The sequence below is a fragment of the Tursiops truncatus genome, chromosome 20 (genome assembly GCF_011762595.2).
Source record: "Tursiops truncatus isolate mTurTru1 chromosome 20, mTurTru1.mat.Y, whole genome shotgun sequence".
NCBI classification, from domain to species: Eukaryota; Metazoa; Chordata; class Mammalia; order Artiodactyla; family Delphinidae; genus Tursiops; species Tursiops truncatus.
The window spans coordinates 43415425-43435766 of NC_047053.1; the positions used below are offsets into that span (position 1 = coordinate 43415425).

General features: G+C 35.4%; 1 protein-coding gene across 10 annotated transcripts in view; it reads left to right on the forward strand.

Annotated features, from left to right (window-relative positions):
* The window catches only part of TANC2 (tetratricopeptide repeat, ankyrin repeat and coiled-coil containing 2), a 357810-nt gene that overhangs the window by 206809 nt on the left and 130659 nt on the right, over window positions 1-20342 (forward strand). For all 10 annotated transcript variants that reach the window (XM_073797499.1, XM_073797503.1, XM_073797500.1 and 7 more), the window contains 2 exons: window positions 3227-3413; window positions 13668-13931. In XM_073797499.1, the coding sequence (XP_073653600.1) occupies window positions 3227-3413; window positions 13668-13931 (451 nt within the window). The remainder of the gene's footprint in view (window positions 1-3226; window positions 3414-13667; window positions 13932-20342) is intronic.

Sequence of the window (20342 nt, forward strand, 5' to 3'; positions counted from 1 at the left end):
CCAGTTTACCCTTCCCCCTCCCCGTGTCCTCAAGTCCATTCTCTACATCTGCGTCTTTATTCCCGTCCTGCCCCTAGGTTTTTCAGAACCTTTCTTTTTTTATTATTCCATATATGTGTGTTAGCATACGGTATTTGTTTCTCTCTTTCTGACTTACTTCACTCTGTAGGACAGACTCTAGGTCCATCCACCTCACTACAAATAACTCAGTTTCGTTTCTTTTTATGGCTGAGTAATATTCCATTGTATGTATGTGCCACATCTTCCTTATCCATTCATCTGTTGATGGACACTTAGGTTGCTTCCATGTCCTGGCTATTGTAAATAGTGCTGCAGTGAACATTGTGGTACATGACTCTTTTTGAATTATGGTTTTCTCAGGGTATATGCCCAGTAGTGGGATTGCTGGGTCGTATGATAGTTCTATTTTTAGTTTTATAAGGAACCTGCATACTGCTCTCCATAGCGGCTGTTATCAATTTACATTCCCACCAACAGTGCAAGAGGGTTCCCTTTTCTCCACACCCTCTCCAGCATTTATTGTTTCTAGATTTTTTCATGATGACCATTCTGACTGGTGTGAGATGATATCTCATGTAGTTTTGATTTGCATTTCTCTAATGATTAGTGTTGTTGAGCATCCTTTCATGTGTTTGTTGGCACTCTGTATATCTTCTTTGGAGAAATGTCTATTAGGTCTTCTGCCCATTTTTGGATTGGGTTGTTTGTTTTTGGATATTAAGCTGCATGAGCTGCTTGCATATTTTGGAGATTAATCCTTTGTCAGTTGCTTCATTTGCAAATATTTTCTCCCATTCTGAGGGTTGTCTTTTCGTCTTGTTTATGGTTTCCTTTGCTGTGCAACAGCTTTTAAGTTTCATTAGGTCCCATTTGTTTATTTTTGTTTTTATTTCACTTGCTCTAGGAGGTGGGTCAAAAAGGATCTTGCTGTGATTTATGTCATAGAGTGTTCTGCCTATGTTTTCCTCTAAGAGTTTGATGGTGTCTGGTCTTAACATTTAGGTCTTTAATCCATTTTGAGTTTATTTTTGTGTATGGTGTTAGGGAGTGTTCTAATTTCATTCCTTTGCATGGAGCTGTCCAGTTTTCCCAGCACCACTTATTGAAGAGGCTGTCTTTTCTCCACTGTATATTCTTGCCTCCTTTATGAAAAATAAAGTGACCAAATGTGTGTGGGTTTATCTCTGGGCTTTCTATCCTGTTGCATTGATCTATATTTCTGTTTTTGTGCCAGTACCATTACTGTCTTGCTGACTGTAGCTTTGTAGTATAGTCTGAAGTCAGGGAGCCTGATTCCTCCACCTCCATTTTTCTTTCTCAAGATTGCTTTGGCTCTTTGGGGTCTTTGGTGTTTCCACACAAATTGTGAATTTTTTTATTCTAGCTCTGTGAAAAATACCATTGGTAGTTTGATAGGGATTGTACTGAATCTGTAGATTGCTTTGGGTAGTAGAATCATTTTCACAGTGTTGATTCTTCCAATCCAAGAACATGGTGTATCTCTCCATCTGTTTGTATCATCTTTAATTTCTTTCATCAGTGTCTTACAGCTTTCTGCATACAGCTCTTTTGTCTCCTTAGGTAGGTTTATTCCTAGGTATTTTATTCTTTTTGTTGCAATGGTAAATGGGAGTGTTTCTTTAATATCTCTTTCAGATTGTTCATCATTAGTATATAGGAATGCAAGAGATTTCTGTGCATTAATTTTGTATCCTGGCACTCTACGAAATTCATTGATTAGCTGTAGTAGTTTTCTGGTAGCATCTTTAGGATTCTCTACGTATAGTATCGTGTTATCTGCAAACAGTGACAGCTTTACTTCTTCTTTTCCGATTTGGATTCCTTTTATTTCCTTTTCTTCTCTGATCGCTGTGGCTAAAACTTCCAAAACTATGTTGAATAAGAGTGGTGAGAGTGGACAACCTTGTCTTGTTCCTGATCTTAGTGGAAATAGTTTCAGTTTTTCACCATTGAGAACGATGTTGGCTGTGGGTTTGTCATATATGGCCTTTATTATGTTGAGGTAAGTTCCCTATATGCCTACTTTCTGGAGGTTTTTTTTTTATCATAAATGGTGTTCAATTTTGTCGAACGCTTTTTTCGCATCTATTCAGATGATCATATGATTTTTCTCCTGCAATTTGTTAATATGGTTTATCACATTGATTGATTTGCATATATTGAAGAATCCTTGCATTCCTGGGATACACCCCACTTGATCATGGTATATGATCCTTTTAATGTGCTGTTGGATTCTGTTTGCTAGTATTTTGTTGAGGGTTTTTGCATCTATGTTCATCAGTGATATTGGCCTGTAGTTTTCTTTCTTTGTGACATCTTTGTCTGGTTTTGGTATCAGGGTAGGATAACATTTCTTGAGTGTTTGAAAAAACATAGACTTTCATTCATTATTTCATTAATTTATTTGGGTAGAAAGAACTAAAGAAAAGCGAATTTAATTAAATTAGGTAAACCAGAATATATTAGCATCAGTCTTTTTGGTGATTATTCATTACTTCCCATCAAAAATGTGAAAAGGAGGTAACTTTAGGAGTAAGAATCACTCAGTGATCTCAGTCTGTAATCAGTTTCTACAGAGAAATTATTTCATTTTGTATTAATTAATATTGTTTGATCTATTTTATTTGACAAACTTTTAGATAAAGCATTTTCCCTGCATTCATGTATTGCCTCTGAGCAACCACCTGTGTATCAAAAAAAAACCCATTTATTTGCATTAAGAACTTTATTTTTATTTCTCTTTGGCTGCAGAGATATTTTTTTTCTATCCAAAGAAAATTATTAGCAAGAAAAAGTTCCAAGCCTTCAGAAAAATTTCGATTGAAAATAGCAAGAAAATTTTGTGATTAATAAATTCCTCTATTAGTTCATAGCAGTGATAAAGACTACTGGTCACTGTGAGTTTCCTAGGCAGAAAAACAGGCCAGTCTCTGCTCATGTTAAATTTATCAAGTTTCACCTTAATTATAGAACACAGGATGCTTTATCCCGGGAGGCAAAAACAAACAGAACCTAATAGATGTAAAAGTTGTGCATGTGAATTTTTTTTTTTCTTATCAAAGCATAAGAATTTTTTTTTGTTTTACCATAAGATATATTGTTTTACCATAAATTGTTTTACCATAAGATATATTTTACTTTAACAGCTGATCAGTTTATCTCATTTTTCATTTAAATTTTTCAGACCTCAGCAATCACCCAGAGGATAAGTCCCTGTTCCACCTTGACTAGCAGCACTGCCTCTCCACCAGCCAGTAGCCCCTGCTCTACTCTCCCGCAAGTCAGTACAAATGCAACTGCCAAGGATAGCAGCTATGGGGCTGTCACTAGTCCAACCTCCACCCTTGAAAGCAGAGATAGCGGTATCATTGGTAAGTTGGTTTTTATATTAATCATTAAAAAAGAAAGGATTTTGTGTCTTTTTTTCTTTTTAAAATAATTACACAAGCTCAAGGTTTTCAGAAATTCTGCTTTTGAGTTACTGAGTTGTATATATAAAATGTGTCCTTTTCTTTTTAATGGTACAGGAGAGAGACATAAAGGGTAAACAAAATGAGAGGTATCTCTCCCTGCTTAACCAGTCCTTTAAAGATATTATCTGATAAAAGAATGGATGAATAGAAAAAGTTCTTTCTACTTCTTCTTGTAAATTCACATGCATCATCTGTCTACCAACAGAAGTGGTTCAGAAAAAGTTTATCCCTCACTGAGCTAGTAGTTTCTTGGTGGTTCTCAGTTCTTCGTATTATTGCCTGTTGTATACTTGTTAAGGGGAGTCAGTCACATGTGAGCAAAGTTTTGGGAAAAGAAGACTCTGAAGACAAAGAAATGCAAAGAGAAGAAAAGAAGACTGAGCACAGAATCTTAGGGCATGTTCAAATTGAGCAGGGGGTGAGCGGTGTGAGAATGAGCCAGTAGATACAGAAAAAGGGTAGTCAGACAGATAAGAGAAAAACTGGGGCAGTATAATGTTACCAGTGCCAAGGAAGATAAAAGTTTCAAGGAAGGGGTGAGGAGAGGCTGTTCAACAAATGACAGAAGCTGAAGAGACTAGGAAAGTGAAAACGATAAAGGAATAAAGACAATGATAACCTTTAGAAGGAATGGCTTCCTTCTAAAGGTTATCAAATCAAAATATTTATTTGTTTAGATATTATTGCAAATATTTTAATGCCATGTCAACTAAGCATATCTCTAGTACTTAAATGAATATACATCGACGTGAATTTATTCACTTTAAATAAATAATGAGTTGATAAAAAGAATATTTTTACAGCAAAGTTACAGGATACAAAATCAACACACAAAAACCAGTTGCATTTCTATACCCTAACAATGGATAACCAAAAAAAATAAAATTAAGAAAGCAATTCCATTACAGTAGCATCAAAAAGAATAAAATACTTAGGAATAAATTTAACTAAGGAGGCAAAAGGCATTTACACTAAACACCACAAAACATTGCTAAAGAAATTTTAAAAGACTTAAATAATTGGAAATATATCCTGTGTTCATGGATTGGAAGACTGATATTGTTAAAATAATATTCCTCAAAGCAATCTGCAGAATCAGTGAAATCCCTGTCATAATCCCAACAATGTTCTTTGCAGAAATAGAAACACCCATTCTAAAATTCCTGTGAAATCTCAAAGGACCCCAAATAATCAAAACAATTTTGAAAAAGGAGAACAGAGTTGGAGGACTCACATTTCCTGATTTTAAAACTTACTATATAGCTCCTAAAAGGCAGGATTCATGTCTAATAATTTAATGTACCCTCAGTATGTAACATAATAATTTCTGACTTGTGCTTACTTTATATGAGAAGTCATTATGAAGGTATTATCATTAAATAGCTAAATATTTTAACTAAATAAAATACATAGATAAAATATGATGAAAATTGACCTCTTTTCCTAACCTCTGAAATAGTTTATAGAAAATTGGAATTACCTGTTTCTGGACTATTTAGTAGGACCTGCCATTAAAATATTTCAGACCTGTTATTTTCTTTATGTCAATCTTTTAAACTACTATTTCAGTGTATTTAATACTATAGGACTTAAATTTTTTTCTTTTTCTTTCTGAATCTCTTTTCCTTAGTAATGGTTTTTCTTTCAAATTTATTAGCAAAAACTTGTCCAAAATATCCTCTTACAATGACATCACTACCTACCCAGGAACCCAAGCTAGAAAGCCAAGAGGAGAGTCCTTCCCACCTTCCTTCCCCCTGTATTTCTCATCCCTGTATCTTTCCTAGCATTGCCTTGATAGTCTGCATTATCTTAGACCTAGATTAATACAAATCTAACTGTTCTCTCTGCATTTTTTGCCTTGTCCTAAGTCTATTTTTCACACAGCCACCAAAGTGAATTAACTGAAAAACAATTACTGTTTTGATTCTGTTATCTATAAGATGTAGTGAACTACCTGAAAATCAAATCTGATCAGATCACTCCTTTGACTCCCATTTACCTAGCAGATAAAGGCCAGGCTCTCCTGATCTGACCGCAGCCAATTTCTCCAGCCTTCAAGCCCACTACTTTCGGCCTTGTATATATTATTCTGGCAACTTTCGATTTTGTTGTTACCTGACACATTCATTTTTTCATCTCTGTGCTTTTGCTCATATTGATCATTCTGCCTTGTAATCTCCTCTCTCCCTCTTAAATTTGACTAACTCCTACATATTTTTTAAGATTCACCCTGAGTATTCTGTCACCACTACTACCACCACCTCTCTTCGCTTCTCCACTCCACCTCCTATCCAATACATATTATTATTCCGTGTTCCCAGTAATACCTGTGCATATCTGTACCATTACATTTAACACATGGTATTATAATTACTTTTGGAGCCTGCTTTTCACCATTAGACTGTTTCTTGTTAGGCAAAATTGTGTCTTATTCATCCGTATCTGTAGCACCTAGTCCAGTGACTGACATATGGTAGCATAGTAGGTGCTCAAAGGAAAGAAAGCTTAAGTGTGGAAGGATAGGGGATAAAGGACTGACCTGGCACTTTACTTTTTGACAGGTGTTTAGAGTGTTTAGAGTGACCATTGGGTACAAGATGGAACTTTATTAAATTTTTAATAAATAATAGAGATTAGAATTCTCCATCGACTAATCTTATTCTCTTAAATTCTCTTTATGATTCATTTTGGCCCAGTGACTTTTATAATCCCAGCCACACCTCTTCCTGGGTTCTTCTGTTGATCTTATTAGAGTGTCTGTAACTGCATATCATCTATTCTGCCATACATTAAAAAATAGCTTTAGAAATACATTCATCCAAGCAGAAGGCATGGTACTGACAGATTGGATAAAATCCGTTTACAAGTAGTTACCTTTCGAAGTGGAAGCTTAACATGTCAGTGAGTGTTCAGAATAAATGTTCATAATGTTTGGAAAATTAAAAATGAGATCCTGCTTTGACTTATAGCCGACAGTGTTCCTCATTTTTTTTTTCTGATAAATTTCCAAAATTGTGTTCCTTGTAAATATAAGTGCCTTTGTGGATAAGAGAGCTAATTTGAAGAATAATGAACTACCATTCTTTAATGTGTATAAATACTGAAACAGATTTACTTGCAAAATAATGAGAGAAGAAAGAGAATAATGTCTGTTCCTAAAATTACATAAGACTATAGAGTAGTTATCGAATTATATGTGAGCAGCTTATCTTGAGAAATGACTTGTTTCCCTTTAGTTTTTTTTCACTTCAGTCTGATTTGGAAGAAAATTGTATATGGCATAAGTAATAATAGTCAAAGATATTGTTATTACCTTGGAAATCTCAAGGCTAGCCTGCCTTAACTGTTAAATATGTTTCAAGTATTTTCCCCGCTGATTATAGAAACATCTGCTTTTCCAAATTAAATATTGCTTAATTATTTCAAACAAAAACTTCCAAGATGGTCTGTTGTTTATTAGTGTTCCATATTTAAATCTTGCCCTGTCAGCGAAAAGCACAAAAGTTATTAAATGTATTAATTTAAATTATCTATTTTTGATTTCTTTATATATCAGTCAGTTCAGTGTGAATTCCTTATGATTACATTTTGTAATTATAGCAATCAGAATTTCAGTGATGCCTGCTGTATTACTCTTACAGCATGCCAAAATATGTAGAATTCTAGTTATAAGAATCAGAATACTAGAAATGCAGAGTTCCTGAATTTTTAAGTATTGTTAATGTAAAAAGTTCCTCTCTCAGATTCTAAAAGGTTGTAAATAACTGTAACTTCTTAGATTCTATGTGGTCTAGATTCACCCCAGATGTAATTTAATTTTTACCACAGAAAGCATTCTCTGTTCCAGTCATAGCTTCCCTTTCCTCAAACTCACAACCTTTCTTAAATATGTGGTAAAATGTCACTGACATGATTGTCAGGTGTTTACAATGTAATTTCATATTTGTTACTTTTTTTATTTATTTTTTTTTTGTGGTATGCGGGCCTCTCACTGTTGTGGCCTCTCCCGTTGCGGAGCACAGGCTCCGGACGCGCAGGCACAGCGGCCATGGCTCACAGACCCAGCCGCTCCGCGGCATGTGGGATCTTCCCGGACCGGGGCATGAACCCATGTCCCCTGCATCAGCAGGCGGACTCTCAACCACTGCGCCACCAGGGAAGCCCCCATATTTGTTACTCTTTTATTTTATTGGTATAACTTTAATGGTATAATGGTCTTATATATGTGGCTAGTTAAATACCACCAACTACATATAATCTCCTATTAGCTTATATATAAGCTCCTATATAGCTTCGAGCAAAAATCTTGATAATCATAAACTCTGTGAGATATACATCATTTTTATATCCTATTCCTTTTTCATGTTAAGTTTTAATAATGGGCTGTTTTGGTATGGTGTTACGTAGCAAAATGAATTTAAGCATGGATCCATTTAGGCATGTTTCTTGCCTTTTGTTTATCTGGAGATCACAGTTCCTTCCAGAAGGGTATAATTCTTTTTAAATTTCTTTTTTTTTAATTTATTTGTTTATTTTTTATTTTTGGCTGCACTGGGTCTTCATTGCTGCACGCGGGCTTTCTCTAGTTGCGGTGAGCGGGAGCTACTCTTCATTGCAGTGCATGGGCTTCGTATTGCTGTGGCTTCTCTTGTTGCACAGAATGGCCTCTAGGCACGCAGACTTCAGTAGTTGTGGCACTCAGGCTCAGTAGTTGTGGCTCGCGGGCTCTAGAGCACAGGCTCAGTAGTTGTGGTGCACAGGCTTAGTTGCTCCACGGCATGTGGGATCTTCCTGGACCAGGGATCAAACCTGTGTCCCCTGCATTGGCAGGCAGATTCTTAACCACTGTGCCTCCAGGGAAGTCCCAGAAAGGTATAATTCTTGAATTCCCTCTTTTAATTAAATCTCAGAATTTTTTTTCTTTAGGTTCTGATTTATTGCCAAATTTGTTCTTATATCCTTTAGCCTTATATCACTTAACACCTAGGAAGATGAAACATCTACAGCTTTGCTCATTGTTCAGTGATTATGTTTTCCTAGTATTTCACATTAGTAACTAAAGAGCAAAATCAGAAACTCCTAATCAAAGACCTTTGTTCGTTTAGTAACATATATTCCAGTAGGATGTTGTATGTTCTTTTTTTGATCCAAATTTTCACGTTTAAAAAATCACCTCCCTGAGTCATAAACTTGAACATTAGATAACTTGAGTTATTTTTTTATATTTTCTCCAACCTGTTTTCAGAAATGTGCAATTGTATCTTCACTGCTAAGTTTCTCCAGTTATTGTGCCAGTGACTGTCATCCTTCCCACCTTCTACTTACTTAGCACTAATAAATTTTTGGTAGCTGTAGCGTTATATTTACATGGCATGGCATATATGTTAAAGAAGTCTAGATACTGCCTATTAAATTGATCAAGGAGGCCAAACAGAGCATTTCTCTTGCATAATTGACCTAACTAAAATAACAATAATAATAATAATAGTAGTAACAACAACCATTGATTGAGTACAAAGTACGAGGCAGGTACCATTACTTATTCCTTACAATCATCTTATAAGAAAATAGTTGTAAAGGTTTCACAGGATCAGATAATTGAAAGCGTACATAAGACTCCGCAGAAAAATGCTTACAAAAAGGTTTTAGTAAAGATACAGTACAGCAGGCGAAAGAGAATGCCGGCGAGCACCGAGGATCCATTCCCAAGTGCAGTTCTCCACGTTCTTTTTTTCTTTTTAACATCTTTATTGGAGTATAATTGCTTTACATTGTTGTTAGTTGCTGCTGTATAACAAAGTGAATCAGCTATACATATACATGTATCCCCATATCTCCTCCCTCTTGCGTCCCTCCCACCCCCACATCCCACCACTCTAGGTGGACACAAAGCACCGAGCTGATCTCCCTGAGCTATGCGGCTGCTTCCCACTAGCTATCTGTTTTACATTTAGTAGTATATATATGTCCATGCCACTCGCTCTCTTCGTCCCAGCTTACCCTTCCCCCTCCCCGTGTCCTTAAGTCCATTCTCTACATCTGCGTCTTTATTCCTGTCCTGCCCCTAGGTTATTCAGAACCATTTTTGTTTTTTTAGATTCCATATATATCCAGGTTCCTTCTTAATCAAATAGGATGTGCCTGTCCCCAGAGTATAAATCACCGAGATTTCTATAAGGAATCTTGGTTTCAGGAGAGCTCCCCAGAAGTTTACAGTGAAGCTTTTTATGCCCCTCTGGTCACATAGCTAAGCCAGGCTGTCTAAGTAGTCCAGGTGTAAGCTGTCAATAAACAACTAGACCTGGTTGCTACCAGGGGAGTTTCAAACTTTAAACAGCAAATTATAAATCATTAGTTATCCCTGTTGACCTTATCTTGGCTAAGAGTCAGTACCAGAGTTCCAGGCATCCCCAGAGATAAGTGTAGGGCTGGCCCAGTCTAGCTGTAAATTAATTCTGTCTTACATAATACTATAACAATCTTTCTTAGACTTAGAAAACTGAGATTCAAAAATAATTGGTCCCAGATCACATAGATATTAAGAGGCAAAGCTAAGATTCAAGTTCAGGTCTGTATAACTTCAAAACCCATGGTCCTAATTATTACAAAACAGTGCATGGTTCTAAAATAATTCTCTCTCAGAACAGATGACCTAAGACTATTATCCAGCATTAAAAATTTAGTTTTTATCAGCAAAAGCAAAGTAGTGAATCAAGATAAAAATTATTACTATCAGTTATTTTTAATATTTATTTGTTTGTTTATTTGGTTGTGTCGGGTCTTGGTTGCAGCAGGCAGGCTCCTTACTTGTGGCTCACGGACTCCTTAGTTGTGGCTCGAGTGCTTCTTAGTTGCAGCACATGGGCTCCTTAGTTGTGGCAGGTGGGCTCCTTAGTTGAGACATGCCTGTGGGATCTAGTTCCTGGATCAGGGATCAAACCCAGGCCCCGTACATTGGGAGCGTGGAATCTTAATGACAGTGCCACCAAGGAAGTCCCTACTATCAGTTTTTAATTATTATAGATGACAAGCAAATGTGCTTGTACCCATGTACACTTACAATGGGTGCATTTTATGGTATATAAATTGTACCTCAATAAAACTTAAATATATGGAGCTAATTTTATTCACAATGAGCCTGTTTATAAGCCTGTAATTCCTACTTCCTCACACTATCTTCCTGGCCTATATGGCAATATAAACAGAAATGCCATGTAAGCAGTTCTTTGTACTGAGGTAGCAATTTATTTTTCTATATCAAGGAAGGAAAATGGAGAAATTCTCAGAAAAATCTCCTTAATTACTTACAACTCAATATTTCCCACTATTCTTTGTTCCACATGGGAATGACTAGGTCTAGAGAATTAAAATGGAGATAGAATAGGTCTAGTGGAAAACAAATATATATAATTTTCAATGCGAGGCCATGTCTTCCTCTTCAACTCCACTCATAGAAACTTTGCACATGGGAGTGCTTAATTTATGTAGGCCAGTGTCTGACATATAGACTGCTTGGGCTTTAGACTTCTGAAACTTGTAGTAGCCACAGGAATCAAAATATCATTGCATTCTCTGGAGCTTCATTCACCTTGTTGACTTTAAGTGATATGATAAGTTCTCACTCTAGAGTGGTTGAGTAAAATAGGAGCATCCATAAAATTGACTAATATGCAGACATTAGCATGTTGTTATTAAAAATAGCATTTCAGGGCTTCCCTGGTGGCGCAGTGGTTGAGAGTCCGCCTGCCGATGCAGGGGACACGGGTTCGTGCCCTGGTCCGGGAAGATCCCACATGCCGCGGAGCGGCTGGGCCCGTGAGCCATGGCCGCTGAGCCTGCGCATCCAGAGCCTGTGCTCCGCAGCGGGAGAGGCCACGGCAGTGAGAGGCCCGCGTACCTCAAGAAAAAAAAAATAGCATTTCAGTTTGTGATTCTTCATTTTTTCTGTGTGTGGCCTCTTTTGCCACAGGATTGTCCTTTTTCTGGGATTAAAGATTTAGGACCTATCTTGTTCACCACTGTAGTCTGACACATACTAGTTGCTCAATAAAATTTTATTGGCTAGATAAGTGAATGAAATAAACTAAAAGTCACCATATTCTGTGAAAAGCATCAATGAAGCAAAAATGTACAAAATTCCTAAATGGGAATGGTTAACCAGAGGATTTTACTTCTGGTATTTTATGTGAGTTGTCTGTTTTCACTCTTTCTGTGCCCCAGTGGTTCTGGACCATTGAGCATCCAATAAAACTAATTTATTCATCCTCTCAACAAATATTTGTTGATCATATACTGTGTGCCAGGGACTAGATACATTTCTCTCTAGTGAAAAAGGGCAAGGGATACTTTGGGTTTGAAAAACAAGTGAACTATGTAATAACAGGTTTGGTTCATGCAGATAGTACAGTTGTAGTGCAAAATGACATCACTGCTCTTCTCACACTGGGAAACTGGATGTCTTCCTTGTCTTTACTTTTAAATACCATGACCATAGAAGCCCTTCCTTATTATAAACTTTATCATTTAAATGATAAAATAGGGTCCATAGGCCAATGAATAATTCTTTGTACCATGAACTAATTCAAAGTTTCTCAAATCTTTTCACCACCAATGAGGACTTTTATAATTTTTATTGACAGGCCCTGTATTTTTGAAAAACTTTTCAGCATCACTCTATTCATTATCCAATAGCTTCTATCTCATTTTTTATTTATCAAATGTTATATATGTATGATATATATATGATATGTATGCATATACATATATATATATATATATGCCAAAATTTCTGTTCAACGTGAGATAACTAATGTTATCACCCTTGATATAATTGCAGCTATGTTTATAGAAGCTTGATGTTTTAGGTAACTAGTCAACATATTATTACTTATAAATTATTTGAAAACATATTATTACTTACAAATTATTTGAAATATTGAAAATAGTGAAACCCATTACTACCTTCTCAGACCTTTAAAGGTGTCGTGTTCCAGTGTTTGGAGCCTACTGAATGTGCTCAGGGTTTATCTGGAGAAAAGGGGTATATTTTTGGAATATATACCAGGGTGAGACCACACAGATACAAGTGAATCTTAGCCAGCTCTGATTTGGGACCTAAGGATTAAAAACTTCTGCTGGGACACACCACCAAAAAAAACCATGAAAGGCAAAGGGTTAACTAACAGACACTTTACATGTAGACAAGTCCTCCGGGAAACAAGTTTTACATTCTCCAGCTTTCATCATACTGACCCTAGCAGCTGTGTGAACTCCAAGCCTCTAGCTAAGAATTAAAAGCCAGCTGAATCACCACATCTTTACACCAAATGAAATTATACTTCAGTCAAATTCTACAGAAAGAAAAATGTTTAAATATATTTTAAAGTAATAATACAATTTCCAGAAATTAGGAAAAGACGCATGCATCTGTTTAAAAAGAACGCACACAGACACATACACACATAATATAAATTTACACCTATATATTATCACTGAACATATTTAGAAATTATACAGTATGCTATAGAACCCATAAAATCTCATTGGGGAAGGTGTAACATTGTGTTTGGTGGCAAAAAGGTTAGGATCCGTTGGGCTATTTATGACTGAAAGATAAATATATGAACTGAATTTTTAATTAAAAACAGAGGCCTTGTAGTGTTTCCTTACTTAGACAGACTCTTTCTCCTATATTAGCATCTACTTAGGGAATGTTTCTATTTTCTCTAATTCTTTGTTTCATATAAAGGGCCAGGAAGGAAAAATATAGGGTAAAAAGACTATAAAGATCTTTTTGACACCTCTGGGGCTCTCCAGCAATCCATGAAAAGTATGTACATTCCCTTTTGATGAAATTCCACAGTTTTTACCATTGATGGGCCCTATTTGTAGGCGCTTTGGCACTGATATATGAATTTAATTCATTCAAATAGAGTTGTTAAAAGTAAATCTTTGAGAGAGAACCTGTGTGAGAGAGTTATATTTTGGTTTCAGTTGTTTAAACTTCATGATGGAGATGAGATCATCAGTAACTTTTTAAAAATAATGTTTCTGATATTGTCATTATCTAGTCATGTATTTGGAGAGTAATAAACAGATTAACCTCTAGGTTTGGTTTTCTTTTTTAATTCACTTTACTCTTTTCTTCAGCTACCTTGACAAGCTATTCTGAAAACATGGAACGCACAAAATACGTTGGAGAAAGCAGTAAAGAATTAGGATCTGGAGGAAACATAAAGCCTTGGCAGTCTCAAAAATCCAGCATGGATTCCTGTTTATATCGAGTAGATGAAAACATGACGGCTTCCACCTATAGTCTGAATAAGATCCCAGAGAGGAATTTGGAAACAGTTTTATCACAGTCAGTACAGTCTATTCCTCTTTATCTTATGCCACGGCCAAATTCAGTAGCAGGTAAGTTTTATTTGTTTTAAATCACCATTTTATTGGCATATATATTGAAATGAAGATAAATTGTGCTCTCACAGTATTTAAATTTTCCATTCATCTTCTTCAACTAAGCTATTCTTTTATGTTTGGGTAATATACATGTGTATATCTTTTTGAACCTGGGGGAAGGTTTGTGTTCTTTAAGTGATTGTTTAGTTCTGCTTCCAAAATATAAATATAAAATAGGGACTTCCCTTGCAGTCCAGTGGTTAAGACTTCACCTACCAAAGCAGGGGCTGCGGGTTTGATCCCTGCTCAGGGAGCTAAGATCCCACATGCCTCTGGCCAAAAAACCAAAACATAGAACAGAAGCAGTGTTGTAACAAATTCAATAAAGACTTTAAAAAAAAAAAAGGTCCACATCAAAAAAAAATCTTAAAAGAAAAGCAAAATATAAATATAAAATAAAAACACATAAAATCAAAAAGAGAACCTATATATTGTCAAGCTGTTAAAAGTCTTTTCTCACGTCAGAAGTCTTTCAGATGATTTCACTTCGAGATTTTAGGTTTTAAAAACTTTCGTTTTAAAAAACATTATTTGAGAATTCCCTGGCAGGCCAGTGGTTAGGATTCTGAGCTTTCACTGCCAAGGGCCTGGGTTCGACCCCTGGTCAGGGAGCTAAGATCCCACAAGCTGCGCTGTGCAGCCAAAATAAAATTTTAAAAACATTATTAAATTGAAGTATATTTCAGTAGAATTTATATTACCAGAAACATCACCTATAGTTTGAGAGAGTGACAAGCAGGCAAGAATTCAACTTCCCCATTCGAAGAGCTCAGTATTTTCACAGTACACTGGCTATCTTACCATAGTAGAATCATCAGGTACCTACATTGCTAAAGAATAACTCAAACACCACTAGCAGTCTCAGTCATAAGGGGATGATACAGATAATAAGTGGCTGGAATATGGAGCCATTATTCTTTAGCAGCTGTTCAGAACTACGTCAAGGGATATTTTTAATATAGCTAAGTTGCTGTTTAATAATTCAGACCAAGACTTTTGCAGAACGGTTGGGCATTCTGACATTTTCAAAATGCATCATCATCTGGACTTTGTCCATGCTACAAAATCAAAGTTATGTTTGTCTTTCTTACTTGCCTGATGAGTGTCAGGATGGGTTTATCTCACTGACACAAGATAATAAAATACTTATTGTAGTCAAGAGCTCTTTCCAGATGTAATTATTTATGTTACGCAGATGATGGTGTGATGCTTCTTGCCTTTCCCGTCTCCCTTCTGTACCTTTTCTAAACCATTACTCTTTGTTCCGTCCTCTGGAGACCATCAGCATCTGTCATCAGATGTGATTACGAGGAGCATGGCTCATCTGGAAGATCAGTAACTGCAGAAGATTTTAATATTAATTTTTCAAGATTATTCACTTTTATATAATGACAGAAAACTTTCTCTCCTGGGTTCTTTAAAATATGATGATCCCCCACCATGACATCATTTTTAGAATCCTAGACTGCTATAACTTATGAGAAATTGCTAGGCAAATTCAATCTATCCAAAAGAGAAGCATTTAAGTCCTTGCTTACATAAAAACAGAAAATATAGCTACCAGCCTTAATGGTACATCCCAATTTACTTCTTAACCAAGCTGCAGTGATTTCTAAGAGAATTCTGGCTCTGTTATTTGAGAAGAACACTGAGCACTTAGTAGGAAACAGAGGTATAAGCTTCTTTTGTTCTCTTTTTAGTTCACTAAAGAGATTATAAAATACTTTTCCCTTCTTGAGAGTAAGTGTCTGTAAAGATTCATTATTTTACCCTATGCAGAAACTAACTTTAGGTTTTACAAAAAGTTGTACAGGACTAATTAGACAGATATGATTCATCCCTCACTGTCTCTAAAGGTTTCTAACACTGTTGCTTTCCAGAAATTGGCATAAGGCAGCTGTCAGAAGCATCAATAAGTTATCAGACATTTCTCTAACTAATAGATATTGAAGAAATTGACTGTATAGAACCCAGGTTTCTATACCAGGTATTTTAATCACCGGGTAAAAGTATAATTTGAAATATGTTTTTTAAAAAACTTTAAAAAGCAAGCAGTATTTTATCAGGTGAAGAGTACATTCTTCCATTATATGGATTGTAAGATTTTTGTCTATTTAGAATTTTATCTTGTAAGCACTGTTATTCTAGTTACTTAATAAAATCTTTTAAATTGTGGTCAACTTTTAGGGAATTATTCAATTTGTGAATTTTTCAGACTTCTTAACTGCCTCTCATGGTATATTTTTGCAAACTGCCATTTAGCAACTTCACTGTTTGTAGTCGTCAACATACTTGTGGCTACAATTGTACTTCGGTAACTTTTTGCATATCCATTGGAACAGTGACTGAAGCAAATATTAAGATTTTTTGGGAGAATTACAGGAGGGAATTCTAACTGACATCCATTGTTGTTTTGGTAACCTACTTGGCTACAGTGTGATAAATGCTATAATACAGTAATTTATGAAGTACCATAGGAACACAGAGAAGGAAGCATCTAAGTGCAAAGGGGAGAGTAGGGTAGAGAAGAACAGAAAACATCACAGAGAAGGACAAATAAGAATTCACTAGAAGGACTAAGAGAAGAAAGAGGAAGGAGGCACCAAGAAGTTAAAAAACTTGGCATATAATTGGTATTTCTCCATGACTAGGACCTGGGGTATATGGAAGGAATGGTAGAAAATGATGTTGAAAGGGATGCCAAAGACCTTATGCACTCTGATGTTATGTTGGGTTTACTTTGTTGATAGTGAGTTTAAACAGGAGCCATATTATCACGTTTGCAGTTCAAAAGAATGACTGTACGTATCCATCCCTTATAAGATAGACTGAAGGGCAAAAGCCTGGAGTTAGAGAAAATAGTTAAAAGCTTCTGGTATTGTGCAAAATTATAGTGAATTGAATTGCCAGGTTATAGCAATAGAGTTGAGAGAGTGGCTTGAGAGATCTTCTTCTTTTTTACCTTAAAAAATAACATTTATTAGATTTTTTAATACAGAGAGATATAAAGAAGAAAACAAAACAAGAAATGAGCTATAATCTCCTTGCCCAGTGGTTCCTGCTGACATATTCTAGAAATTAAAGATTCATATATATTATATATGTAAAATAAAAATTCAGATTCAAACACAAAAGGAAAAGCCACTTTCCCCTCTCTTCTTAGTAAAACGTTAATATTATGATTCTTTAAAAAATATATATTATACATACAATATTCATATTATATACGTAATATAATATATATTATATAGCTACATGTGATTATAATATATGTAAGAGACATGTGAGGTCAAAAATCAATAAGATTTATACAAGAGAAATGAAAGCATATGTTCTTACCCAAATTTACACAAACCATAGCAGCTTTATTTGTAATGGCCACAAATTGTCAGTATCCCAAATGCCCATCAACAGGTGAATGGATAAACAAATTAAGCATATCTTTACAGTGAATACTACCCAGCAGTAAAAAGAATGAACTGATACTGCAACAACATGTATGAATCTCAAAATAGTTAATGCTGAGTGAAAGAAGCCAGAGTTTTAAAAAGTACATACTGTATTACATTTATATAAAATCCTAGAAAATGCAAGCTAGTCTATAGGCACAGAGGGTCTCTCTTGCAATACAACCATCTGCACGTGCGAGTTTCACCGAGCCCTCTTTGTATGACCCTGTGGGAATTGGGGCTCATAACTGACACAATGTCGATACTCTGGCTACTGTTACTCCTCTGAGTAATAAACTGTCTTTCATTTATGACCTAGATGTCTCATGTCTTCTTCCTCAAGCATCCAGGCTTGTTAGCTTACAAGTAGGATAAAATATCAGATCCTTCACAGTTCTTGACAATGAAATACCATTATACCCATACCTAAAAAAATTAAAAGGAACGGCAATGCCAAGTGTTCGTGAGGATGTGATGCAATTGGAATTGTCATACATCGCCGATGGGGGTATATTAATAAATTGGCATTACCACTTTGTAAAGCTGCTTGGCAAGATCTGTTAAAGGTGTATAAAGCTATATGTGCATGTTATCTAAGACCTAGCGATTCCACTCCTGCATAGACTAGCCATCAAAAATAAGTCCTTATATTCACCAAAAGACAGATATAAGAATGTTCATATCAGTTTTAGTTATAATACCCCAAAGCTGAAATTAATCCACATGTCCATCAACAGTCTTGATGAATTGTGTACAACAATGAAAAAGAATGTACTGCTGCTATAGACAACATCGTGGAGAGTGCACACTATATGAAGTATGTATATTTATATAAAGTTCAGAAAGACAGACAAAACTATGGCACTTCTGTGGTGAAGAACTAAAGTAGTGGTTACCTTTGGTGGGAGTATCAATTAAGGGAGCCTTCTATATCTTGATCTGAATGGTGGTTGCATGGGTGTATACACAGATAAAAATTTATTGAGCCAAATACTTAAGATTTATGTACACTATGTATATAAATTATACCTCAACTTAAAATACATATAAAGTATATATTTAAGCTCTTGTCTTTCTAGAAGGGTTCTCCTTTGTCTTTGGTTTAGAAATAGCAGTCCTAGGTGACATCACTAGATCTTTGAAGAAATACCTATTTTTAGTGGTGATTAAAAATATCCCAATAACTTCAAGAACTGGATGATTTACTTAAGGTGTATCAGAAGTTTGTTCCTTTTTCTTGCAAATAGTATTCCATTGTACGTCTCTACCTCATTTTATCTGTCCATTCACCAAGTTGATGGACATTGAGGTTTTTTCCATTTTTTAGCTATTGTGAATACTGCTGCTATGAACATTCTTGTGCCAGTCTTTGAATGGATATATATTTTCATTTCTCTTGAATAGATACCTAGGATTGGAATTGCTGGATCATAGGGTAAATCTATGTTTAACTTTTTAAGAAACTGCGAAACTGTTTTCCAAAGCGACTGCACCACCCACAGTGTGTGGAGACTCCTGTTTCTCCACCTCCCGTCTACCATTTGTTATTATCTTACCTCTTATTATGGTTATTCTAGCAGATGTGAAATGCTGTCTTGTGGTTTTAATTTGCATTTTCCTAGTGACTAATGATGTTGAGTTTATTTTGTGTGCTTATTAGCTATTCATATATCTTCTCTGGTGAAATAACTATTTTTTATGGGCTGTCTGTCTTCCTATTAGTGAGTTGTTAGAATTTGTTGTATATTCTGCATACGAATCCTTATCAGAGATGTGTTTGTAAAATATTTTCTCCCACTCTGTTGCTTATCTTTTTGTTTTCTTATTGATGTATTTTGAAACACAAAATTTTTTTAAATTTTTATTCCTTTATTGAAGTATACTTGATTTACAATGTTTCAGGTGTACAGCAAGGTGTTTCAGTTATACATATATATTTGTATGCTCTTTCAGATTCTTTTCCGTTATAGGTTATTACAAGATACTGAATACAGTACCCTGTAGGTCCTTGTTGGTTATCTATTTTATATATAGTAGCGTGTATCTGTTTATCCCAAATTCCAAATTTTTCCCTCCCCCCTCCCTTTCCCCTTTGGTAACCATAAGTTTGTTTTCTATGTCTGTAAGTCTGTTTCTGTTTTGTAAATGAGTTCATTTGTATCGTTTTTTAGATTCCACATACAAGTGGTATCATATGATATTTGTCTTTCTCTGTCTGGCTTGCTTCACTTAGTATGATAATCTCTAGGTCCTTCCATGTTGCTGCAAATGGCACTATTTCATTCTTTTTTATGGCTAAGTAATACTCCATTGTATGTATAGACCACATCTTCTTTATCCATTCATCTGAAACACAAAAAATTTGATGACATCAATTTATCAGATTTTTCTTCTGTGGACCATGCTTTTGGTGCCATTTTTTTTAAATCATTTTAACAGAAAGTAAAACTGTTTATATCAAGTATTATAAAACACTGATTTTTCTTTGTTATTGAAGTTTATTTTAACTCAAGTACTGAAAAATACTTCCTTACATACTTAAATGCTTTCTTCCTTCTTTTTTTCCTTCTACCCTCCCTCATGTTAAAACATAAATAAAAGGGATAATATTAGTCTAAATTGTTATTCCGATAAACCTTAATTATTGATTAGTTTTTCATCTATCACAGTGGTCATCTCATAACACTGGCCTTTCTGGCTAGCAGAGATTTTTCAGATTCCTAAGCAGTACTGATCATGCTTCTTCAATAGATCTGTCCTGGAGAATAGGATTTTATACTGTTGGAGGAGCACTTACTGACTATGTTGAACAAAATACTTCATCAGAGAATTATTTCTTGTCAATGTTGAATGTAATACAAACAGACCTGCTATTGCCTACAGGGCAAGTCATAGGTCAAGGAGTAGTTTGTATGGG